Here is a 27376-nt window from a genome sequence, read left to right as displayed (position 1 = left end):
CTTGCTTGCCCGGACGCATTAAATTCAAGCAGCCTGCAGGACATGCTCCGTTTTCAGTGTCAGCAATGGCACAGCAGCTCTTCTACCGACTCTATACATCAGTGGCAGCTGTATTTCTATGGCATCATCACTACTACATCTGACATTTTCCTTTTTGGTTGGTTGGTTTTGGGTTTGTGCCCAAAATCTCAGGATCAGTATGTATAGATGTGTGTTTCCAGTTTTAACAGGTTGCAATTAAAAACTGCTGCCTTATGTCACACTTCCTTTCTATTACCATGTCATACTGTATACCCAAAACCATGGCCACTATTAAATGGGCACACTTTTACCATATGTACAGTGCCTTTAAAAAGTATGCATACCCCTTGAAATTTTCCACATTTTGTCATGTTTCAATCAAAAACGTAAATGTATTTTATTTGGTTTTCATGCGATACACCAACATAAAGTGGTACATAATTGTGAAGTGGAAGGAAAATGATAAATGGTTTTCAAACGTTCAATGTCAATACTTTATAGAACCACCTTTCGCTGCAATTACAGCTGCAAGTATTTTTGGGGATTTTTGGGGATGTCTCTACCAGCTTTGCACATCTAGAGAGTGACATTTCCCGTTGCCCATTCTCCTTTGCAAAATAACTCAAGCTCTGTTAGATTGGATGGAGAGTGTCTGAACAGCAGTCTTGCCACAGATTCTCAATTGGATTTAAGTCTGGACTTTGACTGGGCCATTCTAACACACGAATATGCTTTGATCTAAACAATTCCATTGTAGCTCTGGCTGCCGGTTTTCTTCTAAGATTGCCCTGTATTTGGCTTCATCCATCTTCCCATCTACTCTGACCAGCTTCCCTGTCACTGCTGAAGAAAAGCATCCCCACAACATGATGCTGTCACCACCATGTTTCACAGTGGGGATGGTGTGTCCAGGGTGATGTGCAGTGTTAGTTTTCCGCCACACATAGCGTTTGCTTTTAGGCCAAAAAGTTCAATTTTGGCGTCATCTGACCAGAGCACCTTCTTCTATTTGTTTGCTGTGTCCCCCACGTGGCTTCTCACAAACTGAAAGCGGGACTTCTTATGACTTTCTTTCAACAATGGCTTTCCACTTGCCACTCTTCCATAAAGGCCAGATTTGTGGAGTGCACGACTAATAGTTGTCCTATGGACAGATTTTCCCACCTGAGCTGTGGATCTGTGCAGCTCCTCCAGAGTTACCATGGGCCTCTTGGCTGCTTCTCTGATTAATTCTCTCCTTGCCCGGCCTGTCAGTTTAGGTGGACAGCCATGTCTTGGTAGGTTTGCAGTTGTGCCATGCTCTTTCCATTTACGGATGATGGATTGAACAGAGCTCCGTGAGATGTTCAAAGCTTGGGATATTTCTTTATAACCTAACCCTGCTTTAAACTTCTCCACAACTTTATCCCTGACCTGTCTGGTGTGTTCCTGGGCCTTCATGATGCTGTTTGTTCACTAAGGTTCTCTAACAAACCTCTGAGGGCTTCACAGAACAGCTGTATTTGTACTAAGATTAAATTACAGGTGGACTCTATTTACTAATTAGGTGACTTCTAAAGGCAATTGGTTCCACTAGATTTTAGTTAGGGGTATCAGGGTAAAGGGGGCTGAACACAAATGCACACCACACTTTTCACATATTTGTAAATAAATTTGGAAAACAGTTATCATTTTCCTTCCACTTTACAATTATGTGTCACTTTGTGTTGGTCTATCACATAAAACCTCAATAAAATACATTTACATTTCTGGTTGTAACATAACAAAATGTGGAACATTTCAAGGGGTAAGATTACCTTTTCAAGGCAGTGTGTGTGTGTGTGTGTGTGTGTGTGTATGTATATGTAATATATGTAATATATATATATATATATATATATATATATATATATATATACACATACATACACACACACACACACACACATATATTTATGGTGGGAGGGGCCAGCAGCTGGCAGTACATATCTTCCTGAAAACATGATACCCCCCCATGCCTCAGTACTGAGTTCTCAGCCCTGATGCAACAGTGGGCTTGCTCTTTGGAGGAGGCATATAAATACCAAAATGCCTTGATAGGTGGGTGTCAGTCTGGAGGAGTGGGAGCTCCTAGGCAGACTCCATGATTGAGAGTACTGAAATCCAATGAATAGAAGTGAATGGAATGATGCTGAGCGTCTTAAGAAAGTGAGATGGGCTCTAAATACTGCAGCTTCTAATGCACACGGTGAGAAGTGTACATAGTGCAGTGAAATCAGAGTAAGCTTTTTTTTAGTACAGGAGAGCAGACCGTACAAGACTGAAGGGAAGGCTGGAGTTCGGCCTTAACCCTTTATCAGTGATATTATACATGATTATGAAATTCTCATGTGATAGCAGCTGCTCACAGTACATCACGGTAGAGTGCTATGACATGTTAAGAGCATGCCACTATTTGGAAATCTACTGCAAAATAAATGTTCAATCTCCCAACTGATTTACATGAGCTAAAAGCACCGTGACAGACAGATAATCTTACCCAGAGGAGAAAAAAGAAAAAAAGATGCAATTTCATTTCATAGATCACACAGAAAAACCTAAAACTGTCACAAACCTGGAATGCTCAAAATGTGAAAAAAAAAAAAAATTCATATAAAGAATTTACTTCCAGTAAAAGAGTCTTATCTAAAGAACCAGCAGATATGGGCAGTTGAAAATATATGCAAATCTCAATTATTTTAATAATTAAAAAAAACAAAACAGATCCCGTCCTCTGCTTTCTGAGTTTTTCAGGAGGTTGCCATTCACATCAAAGGACCAACGGGCAAGAATATTTGAGCCTGGGTTGTCACACATTATAAACCTTAGGAGGTAAATAGTGCATGTATTTATACACAGAAGACCTAGAACAGGGGTGTCAAACTCAATTTCATTGCAGACCACATCAACATTATGGTCGCCTTCAAAAGTCCAGTTGTATCTGTAAGACTATACAGTAAAACCTTGGACTGCAAGCAGAATTCATTCCAGAAACATACTTGTAACCCAAAGTACTCTTATCAAAGAAAATTTCCCCATTACAAATAATGAAATCTCAGATAATTCGTTCTACAACCATTTATTCATAAGTCCTTCAGTTTATAGTCTATATAAAAAGATTATAGCAATGTGATAGGTTGTGTAACCATAAAACGTCCATCCACAAATGGCTGCCTCCACAAGGGGATTAGAAGCAAAATCCAGCAGGAGCTCCAGAGTATAAAAGAGAAGAGAGGCGCCTCTAAGTGTAGCAATATGGTTATATTTAATGAAGGTACAACATTTAGCAACTCACATGGTTGGTGATTAAAAGAGGCACATCTAAGTAGGCAGGCATCCAGGGTAAAGCTGTCCACCTAGACCATCCCCCGCACCGCCGGCTCTCACCGTTGTCAGTCTGCAATCGTGCCTGGGAAGACTACCCTGCAGTGGAGCAATCTGAAAGCGAGGCTTGATGCGCTTGTGGATCGCAGCTTGGAAGGGATGATGTCAATGGCAGTGCGGAAGATGGTCTATGTGGACAACTTTGCCCCGGATGCCTACATACTTAGATGTGCCTCTTTTAATCATCAACCAAGAGAGTTGCTAAATGTTGTACCTTCATTAAATGTAACCATACTGAGACAAAGGAGTTGCAGAGCCAAGCCTCTCTTCGGCTGCACAGAGAAGCGCAGGATCTGGCGGAGGAGTTCGGTCCTCCTCTCTTCTGCCAACTGCTGAGACAAGGTGGGGGTGGAGACAAGTGGAGTGCTGCAGCTGAGATGTGAGAGCTACATGAAATGGCCTGGCAGGCCACATTTGGTCCGTGGGCTTTGTGTTTGACACATGTGACCTAGAACAATGTTTCTCAACTCCGGTCCTCAAGTACCCCCAACAGGTCATGTTTTCAGGCTTTCCATTATTTTGCACAGGTGATTTAATCAGCCTTAGTAATTACCACAGCCATTTCATGTGAGGGAAATCCTGAAAACATGACCTGTTGGGGGTACTTGAGGACTGGGACTGGAGTTGAGAAACATTGACCTAGAAGATGGTCATGGAGGAAAGGGTGACAGAGCGATTTGGGTCCAAAGCAAGGACGGAATTGTTAGGCCTAATTTACATTAGCGGTTGGTGGGGGTTATAAAAAATGCTGGTTGTGTCCCCAATTTTTACTGCTCAATGGCAGTCATACTGAGATAAACGCATGCCACGGCTATGAGGCTTTGCAGCGTGGCATGGTGAAAATGATCCCCTTGTTGTGTTTAGGGGACAGTACGACCTGGCTAAACACAGATTGAATGGGGCCACCCCACAAAGGCCTGCAATGCAAGTGGTTGTTTTGCAGTGGTGAAAGGTTATTCAGGGGTTAAAAAAGGTGTTCAGGAAGCATTATGTTGCCAAAACGCCGTCGCAATCTGAAACGCATTTTACCCTTAGGCTTCATTCATACTTGAGCTGAGCATTTTTTAAAATTTTTTTTTTTGACCATTCGTATAGGCCTTTTTCAGTGTTTCTGCGGGTGTCCTAAGGTTTGTTTCTTCTGTTTTTCTATTCTTTTTAGCCAATAGAAAGCTAGCTACTACGGAGAAAGATGCGCAACACGAGCGACTTCACAGATTTCTCAGGCCATATCTAATTAACGTCTATTGGGGTCAAAAAGACTTGAAGCTTGTTTGAACAAGCAATTGCATAACATGGGATTTTTAATGTTGAACTACTTAACGCTCGGGTGTAAATGGGGCCCTAACAAGTCACAACAAGTCATTATTTTCACCTGTCTTTTGCCATCTGATGCCACAAGAGATAAAAGAACTAAATCATGTTTAGACGATCGCCAAACCAAACCTACGCCCTCTCCTTTCTGCAGCTGAAATCATTACCTATCCTATATATAGCCTGGTTTAGGAAGGGATTTCGAGAGCACGCAGAAGGTCAGCCCGAGGTGAGATATGTCAGGAGACAGACTTGAGATTTCTCACAAAAACAAATGTAGGCTTAAAGAATAGGCAATCTCAACATCTTCACAGTATAGGTGATGCTGACAGAACCGAGGAATGGTGGAACATCAAAAATCTGTCGATTTTATACGGAGGCCTGTGGCCCCTTCAACTACTGTGACCCTTTTGTGACTAAAGTTGAAATCTAGATGTCCAGACCACGTTTAGCAGCAATAGTGCTATGACTATTTTGTCTGATTAACAGTAGGACTGAGAACTAGGAACACACACAGTTGGACAATACTAATTCTCTACTCCAAGGGTAAATAAAGTGATATTAAAGCCATTAGATAGCAGAACTCAAATACTCTTGCTGGTTTCTTTTTCCATGTTCTCCTCTGTTTACTCCTTATGCTGTCCCCCAGCAGTGCTGTTCAACTTTTGGTATGTTGGTGCTCCCTATACCTGCCAAGATCTACCAAGTCTATCCAGACCCTCCACCCCATGCGTGCTCCTGTTTTAAACTACAAGCTCACGTGTAGTCACTCCCAGTCCCGTGCACAGAAAGCATGAGAGGCGAAGAAACAAAGCCATGCTGCCTCTCTTCATTGACAGTGACTCTCGAGCTTTGGTTGGGTTTCTCTTGCACCGACTGTGTGTGAGACACTGGGAGTGACTGTGTGTAACCTTGCCGTTAAAATGGGAGTATGTACAAAGTGGAAACTCCGGCAGGGCTCCATGAGTTTAACAGGCACCAGAGACACTTACCTGAGGTTGGGTGCTGTGTCTTGGGGGATAGTATGAGGAGCCAAGACAGGAAAAACTGAAAAAACTCAATAACGTACACTTAATAGCCATTGGCAGGTTAGGTGAATAACATTGATTATCTCAATACAATGGCAACTGAAAGTCAGTGGAATATATTAGGCAGCAAGTAAACATGTTGTCCCTGAAGGTGTTAAAAGCAGGAAAATTGGGCATTGCAGTTGGTTGCGTATGGGACTGTGTAGCCGCAGATTGGTCAGGGTGCCGATACTGACCAGTGTTCACAGCCAAAAGTGCCTGCAATGGGCATGTGAGCATCAGAACTGCACCACGGAGCAATGGAAGAAGGTGGCCTGGTCTGATGAATCCAGTTTTCTTTTATATCATGTATAGGGCCGGGTACATGTGCGTCGCTTTACTGGGGAAGAGATAGCACCAGGATGCAGTATATTAAGAAGGCAAGCCAGTGGAGGCAGTGTAATGCTTTGGGCAATGTTCTGTTGGGAAATCTTGGGTCCTGCCATTCATGTGGATGTCACTTTGACACATACCACCTGCCTAAACATTGTTGTTGACCAAGTACACCCCTTCATGGAAACCGTATTTCCTAATGGCAGCAGTCTCTTTCAGCAGGATAATGTGACCTGCCACACTGCAAAAATGGTTCAAGAGTGGTTTGAGGAGCACAACAAGTTTGAGGTGGTGACTTGGCCTCCAAAATATCCAGATCTCAATCCAATTAAACATCTGTGGGATGTGCTAGAAAAACAAGTCCAATCTATGGAGGCCCTACCTCACAATTTATAGGACATAAAGGATCTGCTAGCGGCTTTGTGCCAGATACCACAGCATACCTTGACTGCTCAGGGGCATAGGCTTAAACTGGTTGTAAAGTCTCAAGGTTTTTCTCACCTTAATGCATTCTATGCATTAAGGTGAAAAACCTTCTTTGCTTCAGCTGCCCCCCAGAGCCCCCCTTTTCCTTACCGGAGTCCATCCGTTCCAGCGATATGGAAGAGCCCAGCGGATCCAGCTGCTGTCTCTGTCCACATGGATAGATTGATAGCAGCAGAAGCCATTGGCTCCTGCTGCTGTCAATCAAATCCAGTGACACGGGAGCGGGGCCGAGTCATGTCGTCTGTGTGAACAGACTCAGTAGCGGTACTCAGGAGCACGCCCACGCGGTTGCCCCAATGGAAATCGGCTCTCTGTGGGGGGCCCGATGAAACGGAGGGGCCAGGAGCACCGGCGGGGCACCACAGAAGAGGAGGTTCGGGCTGCTCTGTGCAAAACCCTTGCACAGAGCAGGTAAGTATAACATGTTTGTTATTTTTTATAAAAACAATCTGTACCTTTACAATCCAGTTAAAGTGGTTGTAAACCCACGAACAAAACAAACAAAATAAAACCTGCAAGACAAAAGGCATAATGAGCTAGTATGCATAGCATACTAGCTCATTATGTATTACTTACTTTAGATCGAAGCCCCCGCAGCGCTCCTCGTTCACCGCTCCGGCCGGCAACATCACTCCCGGAGTTACTTTTGGGTATTGCGGGCTCTGGCGCTGTGTGAGACGCAACTCTTACGCATGCACACGGAAGCCGCCGGTAACGGCACAGTCTAACTGAAGCAACGGCACGTACATGCCGTTGCTTCAGTGCGTATGTGCCGATGACGTTGGTTCATGTGCCGATGACCTGGGCACATGCAGATACAGGGGATATCTCCTAAACCGTGCAGGTTTAGGAGATATCCAGGGTAGCTACAGGTAAGCCTTATAATAGGCTTAACTGTAGCAAAAAGTGGTTGTAAAGGGTTTACAACCACTTTAAAGCCAGAAAACCAGATCCACCAATACAATGCCCAATAAACAACACTAAAACAGGTCAAGTTGGAAAGGGCAAGGCCACAGCTTTATTGAAATTTCCAACATAAGCAATTTTGCAACAAACATTTAACCAGTGTCAGTCATAGTTGTACTGTGAGCACTCTTGAACATTTAAGCCCCTTTCACACAGGCTGTGTTTTTCATCCATCTGTTGACAGATGAAAAACGGACATCAATGCATCTCTATGGAAAAACGGATGTAAATGGATGATCATCCATTTACCTCAGTTTACATCCGCATCTGTCATCATTCATTTTTTTTAAACTGAGCAAAGCACTATTTTTCGGAAAAACGGATGTAAACCGTTTTTCAAATGGTCAGTTTTTCATCCTTATTTTGCACTGGCAGTGGATGTAAAAAAAAAAAAAAAAAACTGATAAAAAACTGATGAGCATGGATGAAAAACTGATGAGCGCCGATGAAAAACTGATGAGCGCCGATGAAAAACTGATGAGCGCCGATGAAAAACTGATGAGCGCCGATGAAAAACTGATGAGCGCCGATGAAAAACTGATGAGCGCCGATGAAAAACTGATGAGCGCCGATGAAATACTGATGAGCGCCGATGAAATACTGATGAATACTTCATCCGTTTTGACGTGACCGAACTGATGAAATGAACGGCCCCGCATGTGTGAAAGGGGCCTAACTTGATCTAGTCTAAAAAGGCCTCTCTAACATAAGTGTGGGTCAGACATATCAAACTTCCACTCGAGTGCATGGTAAGGTAAAAAACGGTAGAGAAAGCTGTGACAACCGACCTGAAACAGAAAAAACAGGAAGGGCGGGCAACTCTTCTGTAACTGCTCTTCCATCGGTGAGTGAATAGTTTTCCTCAGAGTGCATCTTTTATGGAGTTCAGGTCCTGTCCCCTCACCCCGTGCCCATATAACCAATTGTCTTAGACTGCCTAAAGCAGGGGTCTCAAACTGGCGGCCCTCCAGCTTTTGCAAAACTACAAGTCCCATGAGGCATTGCAAGGCTGACAGTTACAAGCATGACTGCCAAAGGCAGAGGCATGATGGGACTTGTAGTTCCGCAACAGCTGGAGGGCCACCAGTTTGAGATCCCTGGCCTAAAGTCATACATTACGATCACGCCCATACTGGGCCATGCTCCCTACAGTCAAGGCTCCTTTTCCCCATGGGGCTCAAGGTGCCGTCAGAGGTCCAGTGGTGTCCATGCCTCGATGGGTCGGGGCTGATTTGGTGATATTAGAGGTCTAGTGGCATGTATTCCTTGACTGGTCAGGGATAATTTAGTGGCAAAAGATGACCTTCTCAATATTAGGTGGGTGGTCATAAGTTATGGTTGATCAGTATAAAGTATAAAGCCTGCTATCAGCATCTAATAACTTGGCTTTAATATCACTCTAAAATTCTCAAGGCAAAGGGACTTTTTACATTTAGACTTAAAAAATGTATTGCAGTCAAGAAAGTTTCTTTTATTTTTTTTTTAACTTGAGCGCCTCTTAAAGGCACTTCGGTTTGCTTTAATGAATACCAGCAAATGCCAAGTTTCCCTCTTCTGAAGAATAGTAATCACAGCACAAAACGAAAACTCAGCTACTTTCACTTATCATAAAACATTCTGCAGTACAGGAGCAAATGATGTGTGGCGTGGCCCTTTGAGAACTGCTGTTTACTGGCCGGTTAATCGAATCCATTCTGTATTGCGTTACAGTATTGGTACAGAATATAAAGCCTACTAAAGATGTAGTTTTTATAATATGCACATCAACGTTCAGTTATTCACACTGGTAAGCAGCCAGCGTACAAGCACTTCTCAAGCTGGTTTCCCAAATCTACACCTGTAGCATGAAATGAATCCAGAAATCAGTGTTGATTTAATTTGGATATCATCATCCAAAGGCATGTATCAATTTATGACTTAGTGTTTTAAGTGCATGTTCTGGGGTTCATCCTGATCCTTACTTCATAAGTAAATGACCTAGTATATGCATGTACATATCAGGTATCGGACGTCTAATATGCAAGTCAGAGACCTGCTAAGTGGTAAAAGATGACATCCCTGAAACAGGCTCTTTCAACACGCATAGGGCAATGGCGGCTCCCACAATCCTATCATTGATCTAAGAGTGTCACTACAGTCATGGGAGTTTTAATGTCTGTTTTGAGAAACAATGGAGCAGTTCATGTGATTGGGTCCTTTACCTTAATCATTTAAGTTACAACCCTGTGCACTCCTATTTTCCGTTGAATGCTCTGTATGGGTCCAGTGACTTGCAGGTAGACGGGAGAGGCGAGTAGAGGCAGTGCGATACTTAGCTGAACTCCAACTAAAAATAATTTAAAGGCCAAGTTAACCATTGCAGGTAAAAAAAAATGTGCATTTATTTTTTTTATCTCTAAAAAGCCAACAGATCGCAGGTGCAGTCTCATGCTCCTGCAGACTCTCAGCATAGCTGTCTGCTGGTACTACATACAGGCAGGAAATGAATTACATAGATGTTCAGCAGCACCATCATAGTTCATTGAGAACTACAAGCTGTCAGCCGCAATGACTGACAGTACTTGTAAGCATTAATTTGCAGGAAACTGTGGGCAAAGCCCCACACGGCCAAGCTGTTTTCAAATTGCGACAGCGGGTGCGGGGAGAGGATCCCCACTCACTGTCACAAGGAGGGGGATGGGGGGGGGGGGCTGCAGATGCTGGAACGGGTTACATGTTCCACCCTAAAAATGGGTGGAACATATAATATGTTCCAAAGGTTAACTTAGACTTTAAATTGATTGCCTAGTAATATTATCCAAGAACTCAAAGAATGTGGTGGGGTTATAAGGGAAATACCCAGGGTGTGTCCGCAGAAGCTTGCTAGTGTCAAAAAACCTAAAGAGGTACCAACCTATAACCCAAGGTCTATGAATATTCAGCCTGTGTCTTGGACCTTACTATTAGGATGGCAGTTTTTGCTGTGATACGCACCTTCATTCCAGAGCTCTCTCTAGAAAGTATTTTCTAACATTAAGCCCCCATTCACATCGGCGCAATTTGACATGTCAAATCGCATGCCAAATCGCAGCCCATTGCCAGCAATGGCACTGTCCCGCCACACCGATTTCCAAAAGTAGTGCCTGCACTACTTTTGGTGACTTTGGGGGCGATTTCAATAGACATCTGTGCATGACCCCGCAGAGATGTATTTCACATTGCCCCTGAACTTGCACTAAAATGCGAGTTTGAAATTGTGCGAGTTCAGCTGAAGTCGCAGGATTTCAAACCCGCGATCAGGCGGACAAGGGCTAAATGTCTTCAGTCTTCCAGGTTTAATGACAGCCAGCTTTACTCAACCCACTTACTTTGAGCCCAGGCTGTCAAGGATCACTCCATTTGGGGTGACATTGGACAGCCTGTACTCAAAAAGTTTTACTGCACGCAACTGCGTTTTCATGTCACTACATAAGTACTGTAACGTGCAGCAGTAAGAACCACCTACTGCTGGGAAGACAACTTGTGATGTCATTGATCAGCCCTTGGAATAAAAATATATCTATGAATGTACAATTGTGCTCACACATTTAAAGACCTCTGGCAGACCTTGTATGTGGACCATTTTTAAGAAAACAAATAGAACCAAACACCTTTCTTTTATTTTAATGTGATTCATATTAAACTATTAGGCATCACAGAATAGGAGGAATATTATAAAATGGTCCTGGTCAAAGGTTTAACCACCCTTAGTGCTTAATATCAGGTATTGTCCAAGCATCAACTAAGGCTTGCAGTCATTTGTGATAGCTGTGAATGAGGCCCTTTATCTTCTGATGTGGTAAAGCTGCCCAATCTTCTTGGCTAAAAAGCCAGTTCTGGTTAATTTTTTGGCTGTCTAGCATTAACTGTTTGAGATTTCTCCAAAGGGCCTGTTGAAGCCAGAAGATTGTGAAGGCCACTCCAAAATCTTTACTATTTACTGCTGCACCTACTGAAGGGTGGACTTACTCCAACTTATGTGTGTGCTTTTATGTCAGCATTACATTGTATATCTCTGTATGTTAAGGTCGTTTAGGTGCTTATCTAATAGTTATTTAAAATGATCTATGGTGCTGAAACCACTGCTTGTGGAAGAGAATTCCACATTCTTACCGCTCTTACGGTAAAGAACCCTCTACCCAGTTTAAGGTTAAACCGCTTCTCTTTTAATTTTAGTGAATGGCCGCGTGCCTTTTTAATTTCCCTTTCGCAGAAAAGTTTTATCCCTATTGTGGGGTCACCAGTACGGTATTTGTAAATTGAAATCATGTCCCCTCTCAAGCGTCTCTTCTCCAGAGAGAATAAGTTCAGTGCTCGTAACCTTTCCTTATAGACCAGGTCCTCCAGTCCCTTTATTAGCTTTGCTGCCCTTCTCTGGACTCTCCCCAGTTCCAGCACATCCCTCCTGAGGACTACTGCCCAGAACTGGAGCATACCCCAGGTGTGGCCGGACCAGAGTCTTGTAGAGCGGGAGAATTATCGTTTTATCTCTGTAGTTCATCCCCTTTTTAATGCATGCCAATATTCTGTTTGCTTTACTTGCAGCAGCTTGACATTGCATGCCATTGCTAAGCCTATCATCTACTAGGACCCCCAGGTCCTTTTCCATCCTAGATTCCCCCAGAGATTCTCCCCCCAGTGTATAGATTGCATTCATATTTTTGCCACCCATAAGCATTATTTTACAATTTTCTACATTAAACCTCATTTGCCATGTAGTTGCCCACCCCATTAATTTGTTCTGTACGTATTGCAAGGTTTCCACATCCTGCAGAGAAAATATTGCCCTGCTTAGGTTAGTATCGTTCGAATATACTGAGATTGAGCTGTTCATCCCATCCTCGTTTATGATTAAATTAAATAGGATTGGTTCTAGGACATAACCTTGGGGGACCCCACTTTCCACACTGAACCAGAGTACTTCCCATTTATCACTACCCTCTGAACTTAGCCTTAGGTATGTATCATTGTCATGTCAGAAAGACAAAATGTGCTGTACGAGAAGCTTTTGGGCTGTAAATTGTTGTCCAATAGTTTCTTATGCTGCATTCATCTTGCAATCAATTTTGACTAAATTACTTGTACCTCACCCCCATCCTCCCCCCAAAACAAAATCAGAGGTCCAACTCCATGCTTCATGTTAGGGCTGGTAGGCGTCTCTTCAAATGGCTTGTTGGCTGGTTTTCAAATACTGCATTTATGGTTGCGACTATAAGACCCCTTTCACACTGTGCCACGACCGGCGTCAGCGGTAAAGCGCCGCTTTACCGTCGTTTTAGCTGTGCTATTCGGCCGCTAGCGGGGGGTTTTAGCCCTCCCCCCCGCTAGCAGCCGAAAAGGGGTTAAATCTGCCCGCAAAACACAGCCGGAGCGGCGTTTTTCCGGCGCTGTCGCAGCACTGCCCCCATCACTGCTACCTTCACCGCTCCAAAGAAGCTGCTGGCAGGACTTTTTTTTTACGCCTTGCCAGCACACCGCTCCAGTGTGAAAGCCCTGGAGTGAATGGAGCAGCTGTTTTAGGGCGGTTCGCAGGCACTATTTTTAACGCTATAGCACCTGCAAAACGCTCCAGTGTGAAAAGGGACTAAAGTTAAATTTTGGCCCCATCACTCGTCTAGGTGCTGCCTATTGCAAGTGGGTTGTTTTGTGGTGTTTGTGCAGCAAAATAGCATTTAACACATTCTGCAAGGGATACGTACATTCAAGTACAAAAACAGATGAAGAATAAAGTTTGGGGGGGGGGGGGGACTTTTGCTTTGACTTTTATAAAAGCGTAAGTTACGAAAAAGTTGAAACTTGCACATTAGTTCAGCTGCCGATATTTCTCAATCAATTAATCGTTCTAAAATTACTTTTTAGTTACCTCCAAATGTGCATTTATTTATCTACCCTCAGCTTGAACCTTCCAGGTTTGTGAAGGGTTTACTTTAATTCCTGAATGCATGCATTAATGTTGGAAAGAGCTACTTAGAAAAGATTTCGAGTAAAGCTGAACTGGCAAAAGGCTAAAGATAGCAGACATGCAGCAAGTCAAAGGAAGAAAGGAGGCAGCCGCTGCATCGAAAACACAATGCCTGTTGCTGATGAAAGACAAGCAGGCGAGCTACAGTAAACAGACTTGAGCAAGCGACTTGTCCCAAGAGAGTCATTGTTAACTCACAGCTAGTATTCCAGCGCAATTTGGAAAGAAGCCCAGGAGCTACAAGCACTTAATGCTAGTAACTGTGATATGTTCCATTATTTTGTTTGTGGCCCTGGTAAAAGAAAAAAACTAAAAAGTAAAAAAAAAAAAAAAAGGCAGCTCAGAATTTAAGGTTTGCATAGGGACACCAAATTACTAGGGAGGATTTACAATAATATTAATAAAGAAAATTCTTAACAGTGACCTGCAGCACAACACCTTTTAGAACTTAAATGGCGAGGCAGAGAGAGGCAAATCCGGTCATACCTTTTCAATTTAAAGTTTGATAAAATCAGATGGAGCTGGACTGCTACTTTACTTTTGCTGCTGGCAAGTAAGCATTAGTTCTACAATCAAATAGACTTTTTTATATGTATTCAGATACATCCAGAATGGCCAACAAATCCTTCTATTTTTAATTGTAGACCAAAAAAAAAGGAATAAACTATACATGAGAAGCAGGCATATCAAAGTGCTGTTTTTTTGGATCGCATTTGACGCTCTCGCTTCATTTCTGGCGCTCAGCTGGTTTAATCCCTTGACTCCCGCAGTCTGTAGATTAATATCCTTGCACACGGTTCCCCATGCAGAGACGATGTTAAAGTGGACCTTCACTACAAAAATAAAGTTTGCTACAATCTAATGCCCATACCCTCCTCCAACTACATTTTTTTTTAAATCTTTTTTTTTTTCCTTTTAATTTTCGGATGGATTTCTGCTTTAAAAACAAAGAGCTGGAGTTGAAGAGCCCCCCCCCCCCTCCCCTAATTTCTTGCATTAAATGCACCAAATGTTATCTCTTTATAGAAGTTAATAGAACAGGACCACCAAAGACTGGTCGCAACTCCAATATTCTGTGGGTATCTGTTCCAATGCAGTCTGTTATGTGGGCACTCTATAATAGCTGTATGTGAAATGTTCTCTATATGTTTTTTGCACTGAAAATAATCACATATGATTTGAACAGGAATGCAGTGCAATTTCTGTCTAAATGGCACGCAGTTTTCCTGCACCGCTCCTGTGTGAAACACAGGCTGGAAGTTACTATGAAACAAAATATATATGAAACCCTGCGAGCCACTTACGGATAAATGCCTACAAAATAATAAGTGAACAGTGGAGACCAGCTGCAAACACTCAGTCACGTTCCATATTCGTGCAAAGTATTAAAATAAAAAAACAATGTGTCTGCGCTAGAAAAAATCGCTGCACTCAAAGTGCAGTACCCCTAGGTGCTAAAGTATAAAGTGCACAGTGCTATGTGAAACACAGCAAATGAGTGATCAAACAAAACAACATATCCATTAAAATATCAAAATAAAATACAAGGGGATATAACAAACAGTGAATAAATGAAGTCCAAAAACGTGTATATCCAATGATATAAAAGTGCCCAAATAAATTAGTCCAAAAATTTGGTGAATTTCACATATCCTATCTTCCAAACTGTGCCACCAAAAAACATGCTATGGTGTCTTCCAGCCGCCCCCACAGGTGTATATGCTCACCTTCCTGTGTGTGACACAGCGATTAGACTATGTCAAACAAAGCCTTGGAGCCACTCCTGTGCTCATTAGGAACCAGCTGTGCAGACTTCCAATGTTCTCAAGTGGAGATGGTTTATGCAAGAGAAAAAAACTCCATAGCGCAATATGTAGGTATAAAGGATTTTAAAATAATCAGCTCCCCTCACATATATGTGCATGCGTAAAACTACCCCTAAGTGCTAAAGTATAAAGTGCACAGTGCTATGTGAAACACAGCAAGTGAGTGATCAAACAAAACAACATATCAATTAAAATATCAAAATAAAATACAAGAGGATATAACAAACAGTGAATAAATGAAGTCCAAAAACGTGTATATCCAATGATATAAAAGTGCCCAAATAAATTAGTCCAAAAATTTGGTGAATTTCACATATCCTATCTTCCAAACTGTGCCACCAAAAAACATGCTGTGTTCAATTACCTCCCCACAGTGATTCTATGTTGGGTGTATAAATTTTATCCATTTTGGAATATTTTTTTAAATAGATTTTTTAGATTAATATCTTAAAAAGAATTTTTTATGATTTTTTATGTGATTCAAATATTTTTAATAACAATTTTTTATAATAAAGTATGTCATGTTTGTTTTTAATATTTTAGTAATATTTAATTTTAAGTTGGTTGATCCAATCTTGGGGTCGATTAATCATATATGGAATGCTGTACGTTTGTTTATTATGTGATATTTTATCGTTTGCGGCGATCTAAACGTGTGTGGTGTGTGGCGGTGCTCTCTTTGCGAGACCGCTCCGTCCTGTATAATATTATTATATTAAGATAGAATACATGGTTATATATCATTGTAGATTATTTTTATGCACAACATCTGATTAGATCATTTATTGTGAGATCCTGCTATTAATAGTACACATTCTGCTATTTAGCAGATTTGTAGTCTCAGGGAAAATGGCCGCTGTAGTTACCTTTACTGCCCATTAGGATTTACATCTGTGATCCTAGGCAAAATGGCTGCCATGATTGACACGGCTGGTGTCAGCCTGATCCATGGCCTAAGGGAAAATGGCCGCTATAGACACAGATGTGTCTGCGGTCTTAGGCAAAATGGCCGCCGGAGTTATATATATTCACTCTGGAGCTCTCGTCCAATCAGATTCCCCCTGAAGAAGGCACGTGGTCCCGGTGCCGAACACGCGTAGGGGAGGGGCCTGGACGGAGCTGTCAGCAGAGAGAGAGCAGGAGATTTTCGTTACACACGCCGCACCGCACACCACACCGAGAGATTGACCGTTTTATGCTTGTTAAGGATGGTGCACTCACGCACCCACAATATGTGAGTACCCCAGTGAGGGGAGCTGATTATTTGATTAAAATCCTTTATACCTACATATTGCGCTATGGAGTTTTTTTCTCTTGCATAAACCATCTCCACTTGAGAACATTGGAAGTCTGCACAGCTGGTTCCTAATGAGCACAGGAGTGGCTCCAAGGCTTTGTTTGACATAGTCTAATCGCTGTGTCACACACAGGAAGGTGAGCATATACACCTGTGGGGGCGGCTGGAAGACACCACAGCATGTTTTTTGGTGGCACAGTTTGGAAGATAGGATATGTGAAATTCACCAAATTTTTGGACTAATTTATTTGGGCACTTTTATATCATTGGATATACACGTTTTTGGACTTCATTTATTCACTGTTTGTTATATCCTCTTGTATTTTATTTTGATATTTTAATTGATATGTTGTTTTGTTTGATCACTCACTTGCTGTGTTTCACATAGCACTGTGCACTTTATACTTTAGCACTTAGGGGTAGTTTTACGCATGCACATATATGTGAGGGGAGCTGATTATTTTAAAATCCTTTATACCTACATATTGCGCTATGGAGTTTTTTTCTCTTGCATAAACCATCTCCACTTGAGAACATTGGAAGTCTGCACAGCTGGTTCCTAATGAGCACAGGAGTGGCTCCAAGGCTTTGTTTGACATAGTCTAATCGCTGTGTCACACACAGGAAGGTGAGCATATACACCTGTGGGGGCGGCTGGAAGACACCATAGCATGTTTTTTGGTGGCACAGTTTGGAAGATAGGATATGTGAAATTCACCAAATTTTTGGACTAATTTATTTGGGCACTTTTATATCATTGGATATACACGTTTTTGGACTTCATTTATTCACTGTTTGTTATATCCCCTTGTATTTTATTTTGATATTTTAATGGATATGTTGTTTTGTTTGATCACTCATTTGCTGTGTTTCACATAGCACTGTGCACTTTATACTTTAGCACCTAGGGGTACTGGAAGTTACTATGATCAGCCTGGGTTCACACAGTAATGGTGGGGGAAACCACATGTGATTTGGACAGGAACCACACCGCATTCCTGTTCAAGTTGCATACAATTCTTTGCAGTGCGATTTGAGCCCATTCATTTTGTATGGGCTCAAATCACACCACAAAGGTATCCGTTTCAGGTATCGGAGCATTTGCATGAGTGTTCCAATCACGTGATTCTTAGCAGTGCGATCTGATCCCATTCATTTTGTATAGGCTCAAATTGCACTGCAAAGGTATCAGTAATCGGTATCAGCAAGTACTTGAGCATAAAGTATCGGTACTCGTACACGCCGATAAAAAAAAAAATGGTATCGGTACAACCCTAGTATATGGTGTTCATCTTTACATGCACATCCCTAAACATCTGGAAGATCTTGCGCATGTGCTGAAGAGCAGTGATTCTCAACCTCAATCCTCAAGTACCCCCAACAAGTTTTAAGGTTTTCCTTCATCTTGCACAGGTGCTTGAAATCAGAGTCAATGGCTTGGTATTTTGGACAGCTATTTTACCTAAGAGAAATTCCTAAAAACATGGCCTGTTGGTAGTACTTGAGGACGGAGGTGGAGGACCACTGTTGTAGAGAAGCTAGCACGGTTAATTATTCTATAATAAACTGCACCAGATCTTGTACAATACGCAGTAGGTTGACCTGGGGTGGTTTATTATTGAATAATAAACCACGTCGGATCTTGCACAGCATATGTACTATAGGAGATCTGGCATAGTTTGTTATGGAACAAACTGTGTTACGTTCTCTATAGCACATATGCCGTACAAGATCCAGCATAACTTAATATTCTAGAACTAACCGCATCAAGTCTCCTATGACGCATGTACAAAATCTAATGCAGAGATGGTGTGGGGGGTCAACACAGGATAAGGAGGAAGAAGCCAGTACTTTCTAATAGCTTCTACGGGTATTGCTAGCACACTTACTACCCCCATAAAAGCAATGATAGGGGCAGGTAAAATCCTGTTAAACATGGAAAATGATACATCCTGCTGAGTAAGGTAACTAGGCAAAAATATTTAAGCGTCGTACACGCGATCAGGAAATCATACGAAAAATACCGCTATCGTACGATAATCAGATCGTTAGTACAGAGCTTTCGAGAGACGATCTGGACAGTTCATCCGATATTATTTGATCAGACATGCACAAAAATATTTTTTGTACGATGCCAGAATGTACGATTTTCGTTTAATCAGTACAGCTGTTGTTCAAAAATTCAATACAAATGCATTACAACACATGACATGAGATTTGCATGCAAAATAAAACAGAGGACCATTTGTCCAATAATCTCATTGTGTGTACCAGGCTTAAATCTCCTAATAGCATGAACACCTTACCACACAGAGATCGCACTTCTGGGTCAAAGCTGTGTCTTCCATCTATGATGCCCCCAGGAGTGGAGGAAACCTCTGAAGTAAGGTTCACAACGAAGAATCAATTATGTATAAAAATACCGCCACTGCTGTTTCACACTGTGCTAGATGCAAACTGAGCATAGAGCTATGCAGAGAATGAGCAGAGGGGATCTGCTGGTCTTACTGTATTCTGGGCATACAACCAAAAAGGACACAGGGGTTGTACCTGGTAAATGGGTTATTATGGCCGCTAGGGTGTATGCAGACTTCTATCCAAATCAACTGTAGAGATGACAACATTATAACACAGCACAGGCTTGTTTGTATTGAACGTGTAAATCTTCCTTGTTGTGTTGTCAATATAATGAAGTTGTAATGGCTTTAAAGATTAAAAAGCAGAGCTTTGGTGTATACGTGCAAGTCTGGGCACAAAAACACAATTACTATCCTCTCACTCATACCAGGCAAGCTAAGGCCCGCCAAACATGGTTCGAATTTTGGCTGGTTCAGTGGGAACCAGCTGAGATTCAAACCATTGATGGGCAGGCTAAATGTACCAAGTTGATCGATCAATCAACTTGGGTACAACCAGCCTGCCGCATTCTCTTGCAATTATCGGTAGCAGCTGCTATAGCCGCTAGCGACAACAACTGTCTACTCACGGCAGGGACAGCTTCCCACGCTCGCCACCGCCTGAAAACAATGGCCCGGCAGGAGGGATTCCTGCATCAACAAAGTATGTGTTGATGGTGGAATTGAGCAAATTTCTTCCCTGAAATCCATGGTTGCAGGAAAGAAACTCGCTCCGTGTATGACGAGCCTGACAGTGTCTCTGTAAAGGGCATCAGTAACTCCCTTATACTCACCTTACCTGCACTCCAGTGTAGCTCTTTTGCAGCTGGCACTATAATTGGCAGTGACCCAGAGGAGTGGTGATGTCATTCGCCTTGTCATGTTGACACGTCTCAGGCCTAGCAATTGATTGCCGGGTGCAGGCACCATCACAGAAAAGCAAGTCCCATGCTCCTCCTTAGTAGGAAATGCTGGGAATACTTGCTGGCTGTGGAAGGGGCAAAGAGCTGTGAAGGAGCACAGGTAAGAGGATCATATCGAAGTCAGGGAAGGCCCCTTGCAAATATACAGTAACCTTGACCTGCATAGGCACGGTTCCAGAAAGTGTGGATGTAAGACTTGGCTGTTCCTGCCTTCAGACAGGAAGTGTTGGTTGACCTTGACGTCTTAACCTCGGCATCGCACTCAAGGGGCAATGGCCTCTCGAAATAAGAAATCTAAATTAGATCAACAAAAGGAGTGCCAAACGGTCATCTTAAGAGTCCATATTGATTTATTACAGATAGCAATGTGACAATAGTAGACAAAATGTATTCAATGCATTTCAGTGGCCAACAATCCCCCTTCATCGGTGTACAAATGAAAATAACAATACTATCTATAGGACTCTATCCAAAGATTTCGGAGGAGTGCTCTGTATCAGTAAAGTAACGTTGGAGGTTGCATTAAATGCACGTTTGACATGAACATTTGCTCCAACGCTTTTGGACATTGTCACACTGCTATCTGCAATAAATGATTATAGACTGTCTGTGTGGCTCTCATTTGTTGATTTCATTTGCATGAGAAAGGTGACCGTGCTTCTTTAAGGCTCGGTTCACACTCATGTGACATATGATCCAACATGTGAGACCCCAAGTCGGATGACATGTGAAATTCAATGTTTCCCTATGAGAGCTGACTTAACTGACACTACACACATCTGTCCAACTTTAGAAAAGGTTCCGGCACTATATTGGTCTGACTTTGATATGACTTTAATGCCACAGAGTGTAAAAAGTCACATCAAAGTTGGATCAAAGTCAGACTCTAAAGTCGCGTGACTTTGGAGTCGGCTAGTGTGAACTGAGCCTTAAAGTGATATTTCACCTTCACCACAAAACTGCCTATGCAAATAAGGGACATTTGTAGATAAAAACAAACTGTGCAGCTCTGACTAAAGTTGAATAATTCCCTTGCTATAGGTGTAGGCCATTTACATACCTTATGAAGCCTGACTGGAATACTCCCATGACGTTGCTAAGTACTCCCAGGATGTTGCTAAGTGAGGCCTAGTCGTCACTGCTCACCTCTACCATCACAGGAGTGAGCTCAGAGCTACAGTATCACGAGAGAGAAAGAGTATGTGAGGGGGTTTGAATCAAAGAAAGAGCTCACTCCTGTGATGGTGGAGGTGAACAGTGATGACTAGGCCTCACTTAGCAATGTCCTGGGAGTACTTAGCAACGTCATGGGTGTATTTAGGTCAGGCTTCATAAGGTATGTAAATGGCCTACACCTATAGCAAGGGTATTATTTATCTTTAGTAGGAGCTGCACAGTTTGTTTTTTTCTACAAACATTGCTTACCTACAAAGGAGGGTTTTTTGTAAAGGTGAACTATCTTTTTAAGGAGAATTCCAGCATTAAGTAAACATGCACTGTCAACATGCTAATTTGATGTTACATATGATTTAAGCAGCTTTTTGCATTTTTCCATGATTTTCTACTAAAAATAAATAAACCAATCATGGAGTGCAATTTTTGCCAAATGGTGGTCATGACCCATTACTTATTTCTATGTTTCAACAACTTTACAAGCCTTTAATGGAGGCTATGATACTCGGCATAACACAACGTTAAGCTATTCAGTGTTCAACAGGAAGGATTCACAAACACTTCGTAGTGGATCAGGTCTACACTGACACAAACTAATGCAGCGCTGTTTTCATTAATACATCATTAAATGTATTTTTAATTAAATGCAGTGTACAAGTAGACAGCGATCTGAAACTTTTTTGCAAGACAGACAGCATGGACTACAAAGATTTGAAAGAAGATAGAAGGATTTTTGCAAATGATCAAGAAGCTCACAGTAAAAACATTTTCAATGTATAGAAAAAGTGAGGCAATAAAACATTGAAAAATCTTTCATGAGCAAAGATAACCCCTTATAGAGCAACAATATTGTTATGGCTGATGGTTTTTTGTTACCGTTAGAACTGCTTCCCTCCTTATACAAGTCAATAGGAATGCAAAAGCAGCTTGAAGTAGGTCAAAAGTAGGTCAACTGCAGGTCTAACGAGCTGGTCAATGAATTCTCAATGATCTCAGAACTGATGCCAATGCAAGTGATATGCACCTAAAATCAAACTGCATTTGCCCATGGATGCAAACCCCAAAGCCCATTGACATAAGGTCTAAAGGTGTTATATGGGTGACTTACCTGAAAGAAGACCGACATTGCTGCAATTAGTCTCTTATCCAAAATGGCTGCACCAAAGCTATCAAAGTCATCAGGATTGTAGGAGAAGATCTGCATCTGTTAATGAAAAGAAAGGATTTGGGTTAAGCACTCAAGAGATATTCTTAAAACAATAATAAGTATGCATGTACAACAAATAAAGGGTTATTTTTGTAACTCAGCAAATACTTCGAGCCCTTTCAAACTGAGCCATGCTGGGCATTAGCGGTAAAGGGCTGCTAGTTTTAGTGATGCTTTTCGGCTGCTAGCAGGGAGCTTTTAACCCCCGCTAGCGGCCGAAGAAAGGGTTAAATGCGCCCGAAAAGCATCACTGCCGAAGCGCTTCGGCAGCGCTGCCCATTCCTTTCAATAGGCAGGGGCGGTGGAGGAGTGGTGGAGGAGCGGTGTATTTACCGCTCCTCCACCACCCCAAAGATGCTGCTTGTAGGACGTTTTCTAACATCCTGCAAGCACACCGCTCCAGTGTGAAAGCACCCGGGCTCTTACACTGGGGCTGCAGGGGACGCATTTTTCAGTCGCTATTTTTAGCCCCAAAGCGCCTGAAAAACACCCCAGAATGTCAGAATGTCCCCATGGTGCAGCAAGTACACTGCGGGCACCTGCATCCAGGATACCAGGTGCATAGACAACTCAACAAAAGGCTGAAAGGACAAGAGAAAAGACAGAAGCCCCTGGACGTCGCACATTTACGGTATCCTAGAGAGGTGAATGAAGTGGCAACCTCAGCCTGGACCCTGACCAGGCCACGCCCCCGTGTTTCACTCCGCCACCCCGGAGCTTAGTCATGGGGAGCAGGCTAAAGGGAGCCATGGCTGTATGTGGGTGTAAGCACGTACCCCACATCCAGTAGTTGGAGACAGGTGGTTGCTTCTGTTTGCATCTGCCGCTGATCAGAACACCTGGTATCCTGGATGCAGGTATCCGCAGTGTAGTTGCCGTACCATGGCAATGTTAGGATGTGTAAATGAGGCCTAAAGGGCCAATTTAAAAAGGATTGAAGATATTGCTACCTGCCAGACAGTGCAGTGTTGCTTCACACTGCAGCCTGAATTATATGGTCTGCTCATGTAGTATAGCCACCATGTAGACCCTGTGGTCTTCCAATGAGTTCTCTTTACTTAATGTTGCAGAGGGAAACTAGTGATTGTAGAAGTCAGTTACATGACTGACAGGTCACATGACCGTGTTGTGTTCTCCCCCTGGATTTTTTTTTTCTTTCATTCATCTGAATGGTGCTTCACCTGCTGCCGTGTCCCAAAGACATTAAAGCACCTATTATCACCATAACCGGCTTTCACACGTCTAAGAAGAAAAGATGTGTCTTACACATTTACCGTATATACTGGAGTATAAGTCGTTCCGAGTATAAGTCGAGGCCCTAATTTACCACAAAAAAATGGGAAAAACTTAGTGACCCGAGTATAAGACGAGGGTGAGAAATGCACAGCTACTGTAAGTGGAAAAGAGGGTCAACAATGCCCATTTGCAGCCTCACTGTGCCCATTTGCAGCCATAGGTCCCCCGAACTTCAAACTTGGTAGTTAAGGGTTCCTAGATGCCCCTTAGCTGCAGCCAAAATTTGGGGTCTCTGAACCCAAATGGTCCCTAAATGACATTGCTGCAGATGGACACAGTTGACCGACTTTGGGGCCCCGTATCTCGGGGCCACTTAGTGCTAGGAACCCCAAATTTGGTGTGCAAGCTCAGTGGAACTAGCATCATAAAATATCCAGCTGGGGTTTCTAGCACCAAGGGTCCCCGAGATACAGGGCCCCAAAAATCGGTTCAGAAAATGTCAAGCACTTTTCTGCAGCAGAGAATGACATTTTCCGAACCGGCTTTGGGGCCCTGTATCTCGGGGCCACTTGGGCCTAGGAACCCCAGCTTTAGATATATTATAGAACCCGTTCCACTGGGTTAGCACACCAAATTTGGGGTCCCTAGCACAAAGTGGCCCTGAGATACGTAGCCCCAAAGTCGGTTCAGAAAATGTCAAGCACTTTTCTGAAGCAGAGAATGACATTTTCCGAACTGATTTTGGGGCCCCGTATCTCCGGGCCACTTAATGCTAGGAACCCCAGCTTTGGTTATGTTATGGTGCCAGTTCGACTGGGTTTGCACACCAAATTTGGGGTTCCTAGCACAAAGTGGCCCTGAGATACAGGGCCCCAAATTCGGTTCGGAAAATGAAATTTTTTTCTACACAAAAGTGCTTGACTCCAGTATAAGTCGAAGGGGGCACTTTCAACACAAAAAAATGTGCTGAAAAACTCAACCTATACTCGAGTATATACGGTAATTGTCTTGCATATTATGATATGGGACTGATTTGTGCTACAAATATGAGTTAATTATTTTTATCTTAAGCTAAAATTCAGCTTCTTGCTCTCACACTGCAGTGCTCTGTGCTGGCATAGTTGAGTAGCATCCACCCCCTTCAGCATAAAGGCAACTGGCCTATTTTCTATCCATGTATGGGAAGGCTGGTTGTACAAAAGTCGATCTACTCCTCGACTTCTGTACAACCAGCCTGTCAGGTTTTTCCTGAACTATCAGTGCGGTCGGCTAAAGCCAACAATGATAATTGGTGTATTCTGAAGGGGCGGAAAGGTTCTCCACCATCAGAACACAATAGCGCAGGTCATTTTTTTTTCTCACACTATCCGCCAGTTGAACAAAAAAAAAAAAAAGATGAATGTATGGCCAGCTTAAGTGTCTTCCCAAAGAGTATTACTACAGGAAAGAACTGTTCTGGTACCAAATAGTGATCGAAGGGTGCACTAGTTCTACCTCTATTTTTGTCACAGTGTACATAGGATGTGGAAGGGACAAGACCTGCAAGTGCTAACCAATTACAGCAGAGAAAAATCAGGTCTCCTGCCCTGCCTGACAAGGCGTTGCTATGTAAATCTCATAACTGGGTGGACAGAAATACAATTCCAGGTAAAATTACCTTATGTATTTCATTTGTGTATTTAGTGGTTTGCCTGGAGTTCAAACTTAAAACTGACGTTCCCTTGTGGTAGGGACCGATGTGAAAAGGGCTCTGTACTCTGATGTGCTACAGAAAATATAAGCACTATATAAAAATATAGGAAATACCAACAAAATAGATTAATAAAAACAATCCAAAAATCTCAAATGGCAAAAAATATTTAAACTGCTTAATGCATTCTGATTTATCAAAGTCAAAAAGCGTAGAGTACAAATCCAACAGTTCGATATACAAGTGCGCATAATTTGTCACACTTTAAGGACATAATTTATTAACAAAGATGAGGTGTCTGACAGCATAGGAGGCGCAGCCAACTATTTACTTTGCAGAAAAAAAGAGATCCATCATGGCCGCTTAGCGATTCCATTTTACTTAATGCAGTCTGGCGCTAGGAAGTCTTTTATTTACAACTTTATGAAGTAATTCATTTCAGCAACACCTTCCAGCATTGAGAATAACACTGTCGTTAGAGAGGTGGATGTGACCACTTACGTCAAAATGAAGCTCAAGGTCAGGCTGAGGTAGGGGTGCGTGTGCCGCTGATGGCACTTAGTCAATTCAGAACAAACGTTAATTACCTTTTAAAAAGCGAACAAACACCTGCAAATATATTTTGAAGGGCAAAGGGCCTCAGCTGCAATAATCTTGAAAAAAGAACTTCAAGAAAAGCTATTAAATGCTAAAATGCACACAACATAGCCCCCACATTTTTTTAGAGGGAGCGCAGCATACATTATATGGTGTTCCATTGCCTACAACTACCAGGTGTACATGCACAAATTTTATTTTTTCTCCAAGATTGTGCCAGTCCTCAGGATGCCATCATTCAGCATGTCCAACCCAAGAAACGAAAGGCACAGCTATCGCCGTACTCTTCTCTGTACCAGCAAGAGCATTGCAATCGGTTGCTCTGTCCTAGTGGTGGGGTGGGGTGGGCTAGGACAAACTCTGTCAAGGTGTCAAGTAATTTGGATTTGCCATTACGCCTCCACTGAAAGAGGCATTGGGCAATTGATTTTCAAAGATATGCGTATAATAGCATGGGAAAGGAATCGGACTTTAAAAACCCATTTTGTGATGCAAAATCTTATTTTATAGGAAATGCATAGTGCTACGGCAGATAAAAATGTAATAGATTGCATATGATTGATTCATATTTAGGACTTGCAGTCAGTAGGAGGTAAATTACAAGGCAACATTGGCACCTGTCCGGAGACTCCAATATCAACCTCTGCTGTGAAAAACACCTGTACAGCAGGGAGTTTACATAACACATACTGTAGAATGACTTACAGAGGAGGGACACAGTCCTGCTAGTATAAAGAGTTACTGGCACCTTGCCCATTGGCGGCAGAGTAATGATGTCTTTGTAAAAGGTCCTCTCCCCTAGAGACTCCCCTTGGCAGGGCTCTACTGCAGTTCTTGCCTTTGTCCAACAAAAATCTGTAGTGTCAGCTTGTGCCCTTAGTGCATTGGCCTAGTGATTGCCTGCTATACCCAAGCACTGTCAGATGGGAGGTGGCCATGTGCTTCCCTATACTCAGAAGCATCTGGTATTTTGGCTAAATGTGACAGAGCACTTGATAGTGTCTATTTAAAGTGAACCCATGTTTTAGTCCATGCAGGGTAAACGGACTCACTCAAATGCTCACCCCTCCCTGCATATACTCACATTCTCTTTGCCCCACACCATTCCATTTATCCACCAGGAGTGAGAGGAAATACCCAGAGAGGAAGGCAGCATAAAATGATCTACCCTTCCTCCTATGATGCACCTCTGAGTGCTGATCAGCCAATCACCAAGCCCTATTACTATCATGTGAGGGCAGCAAGGGAGTCTTAAGCCCCTGTAAGCTTGTGGCAGTTAAATTGGAGGACACAAAAGATTACTTCACTTTCCTGGGCAAACAAGGAGATAGTAAACAGAGGGCGAGTAGCTGGGGAAAAAGGAGTAAGGGTGTATGTAAATGGTTAGTTCATCTTTTCAGAAAAAAAATGAGGTATTTGTGGACATCACTGGATAGAGATGGGGGTTCAAATAAGTATTAGGGGG

General features: G+C 42.6%; 1 protein-coding gene across 3 annotated transcripts in view; it reads right to left on the bottom strand.

The window, feature by feature from the left end:
• Positions 1 to 27376, bottom strand: part of PTPRG (protein tyrosine phosphatase receptor type G) — a 761059-nt gene that overhangs the window by 331669 nt on the left and 402014 nt on the right. For all 3 annotated transcript variants that reach the window (XM_073592151.1, XM_073592152.1, XM_073592153.1), the window contains exon 5: positions 22290 to 22385. In XM_073592151.1, coding sequence (XP_073448252.1) covers positions 22290 to 22385 — 96 coding nt within the window. The remainder of the gene's footprint in view (positions 1 to 22289; positions 22386 to 27376) is intronic.

Source organism: Aquarana catesbeiana, linkage group LG07, assembly GCF_042186555.1.
Source record: "Aquarana catesbeiana isolate 2022-GZ linkage group LG07, ASM4218655v1, whole genome shotgun sequence".
Classification (NCBI taxonomy): domain Eukaryota; kingdom Metazoa; phylum Chordata; class Amphibia; order Anura; family Ranidae; genus Aquarana; species Aquarana catesbeiana.
Note: the sequence above shows the minus strand (reverse complement) of the source record. Positions and strands in the feature narration are given on the sequence as shown.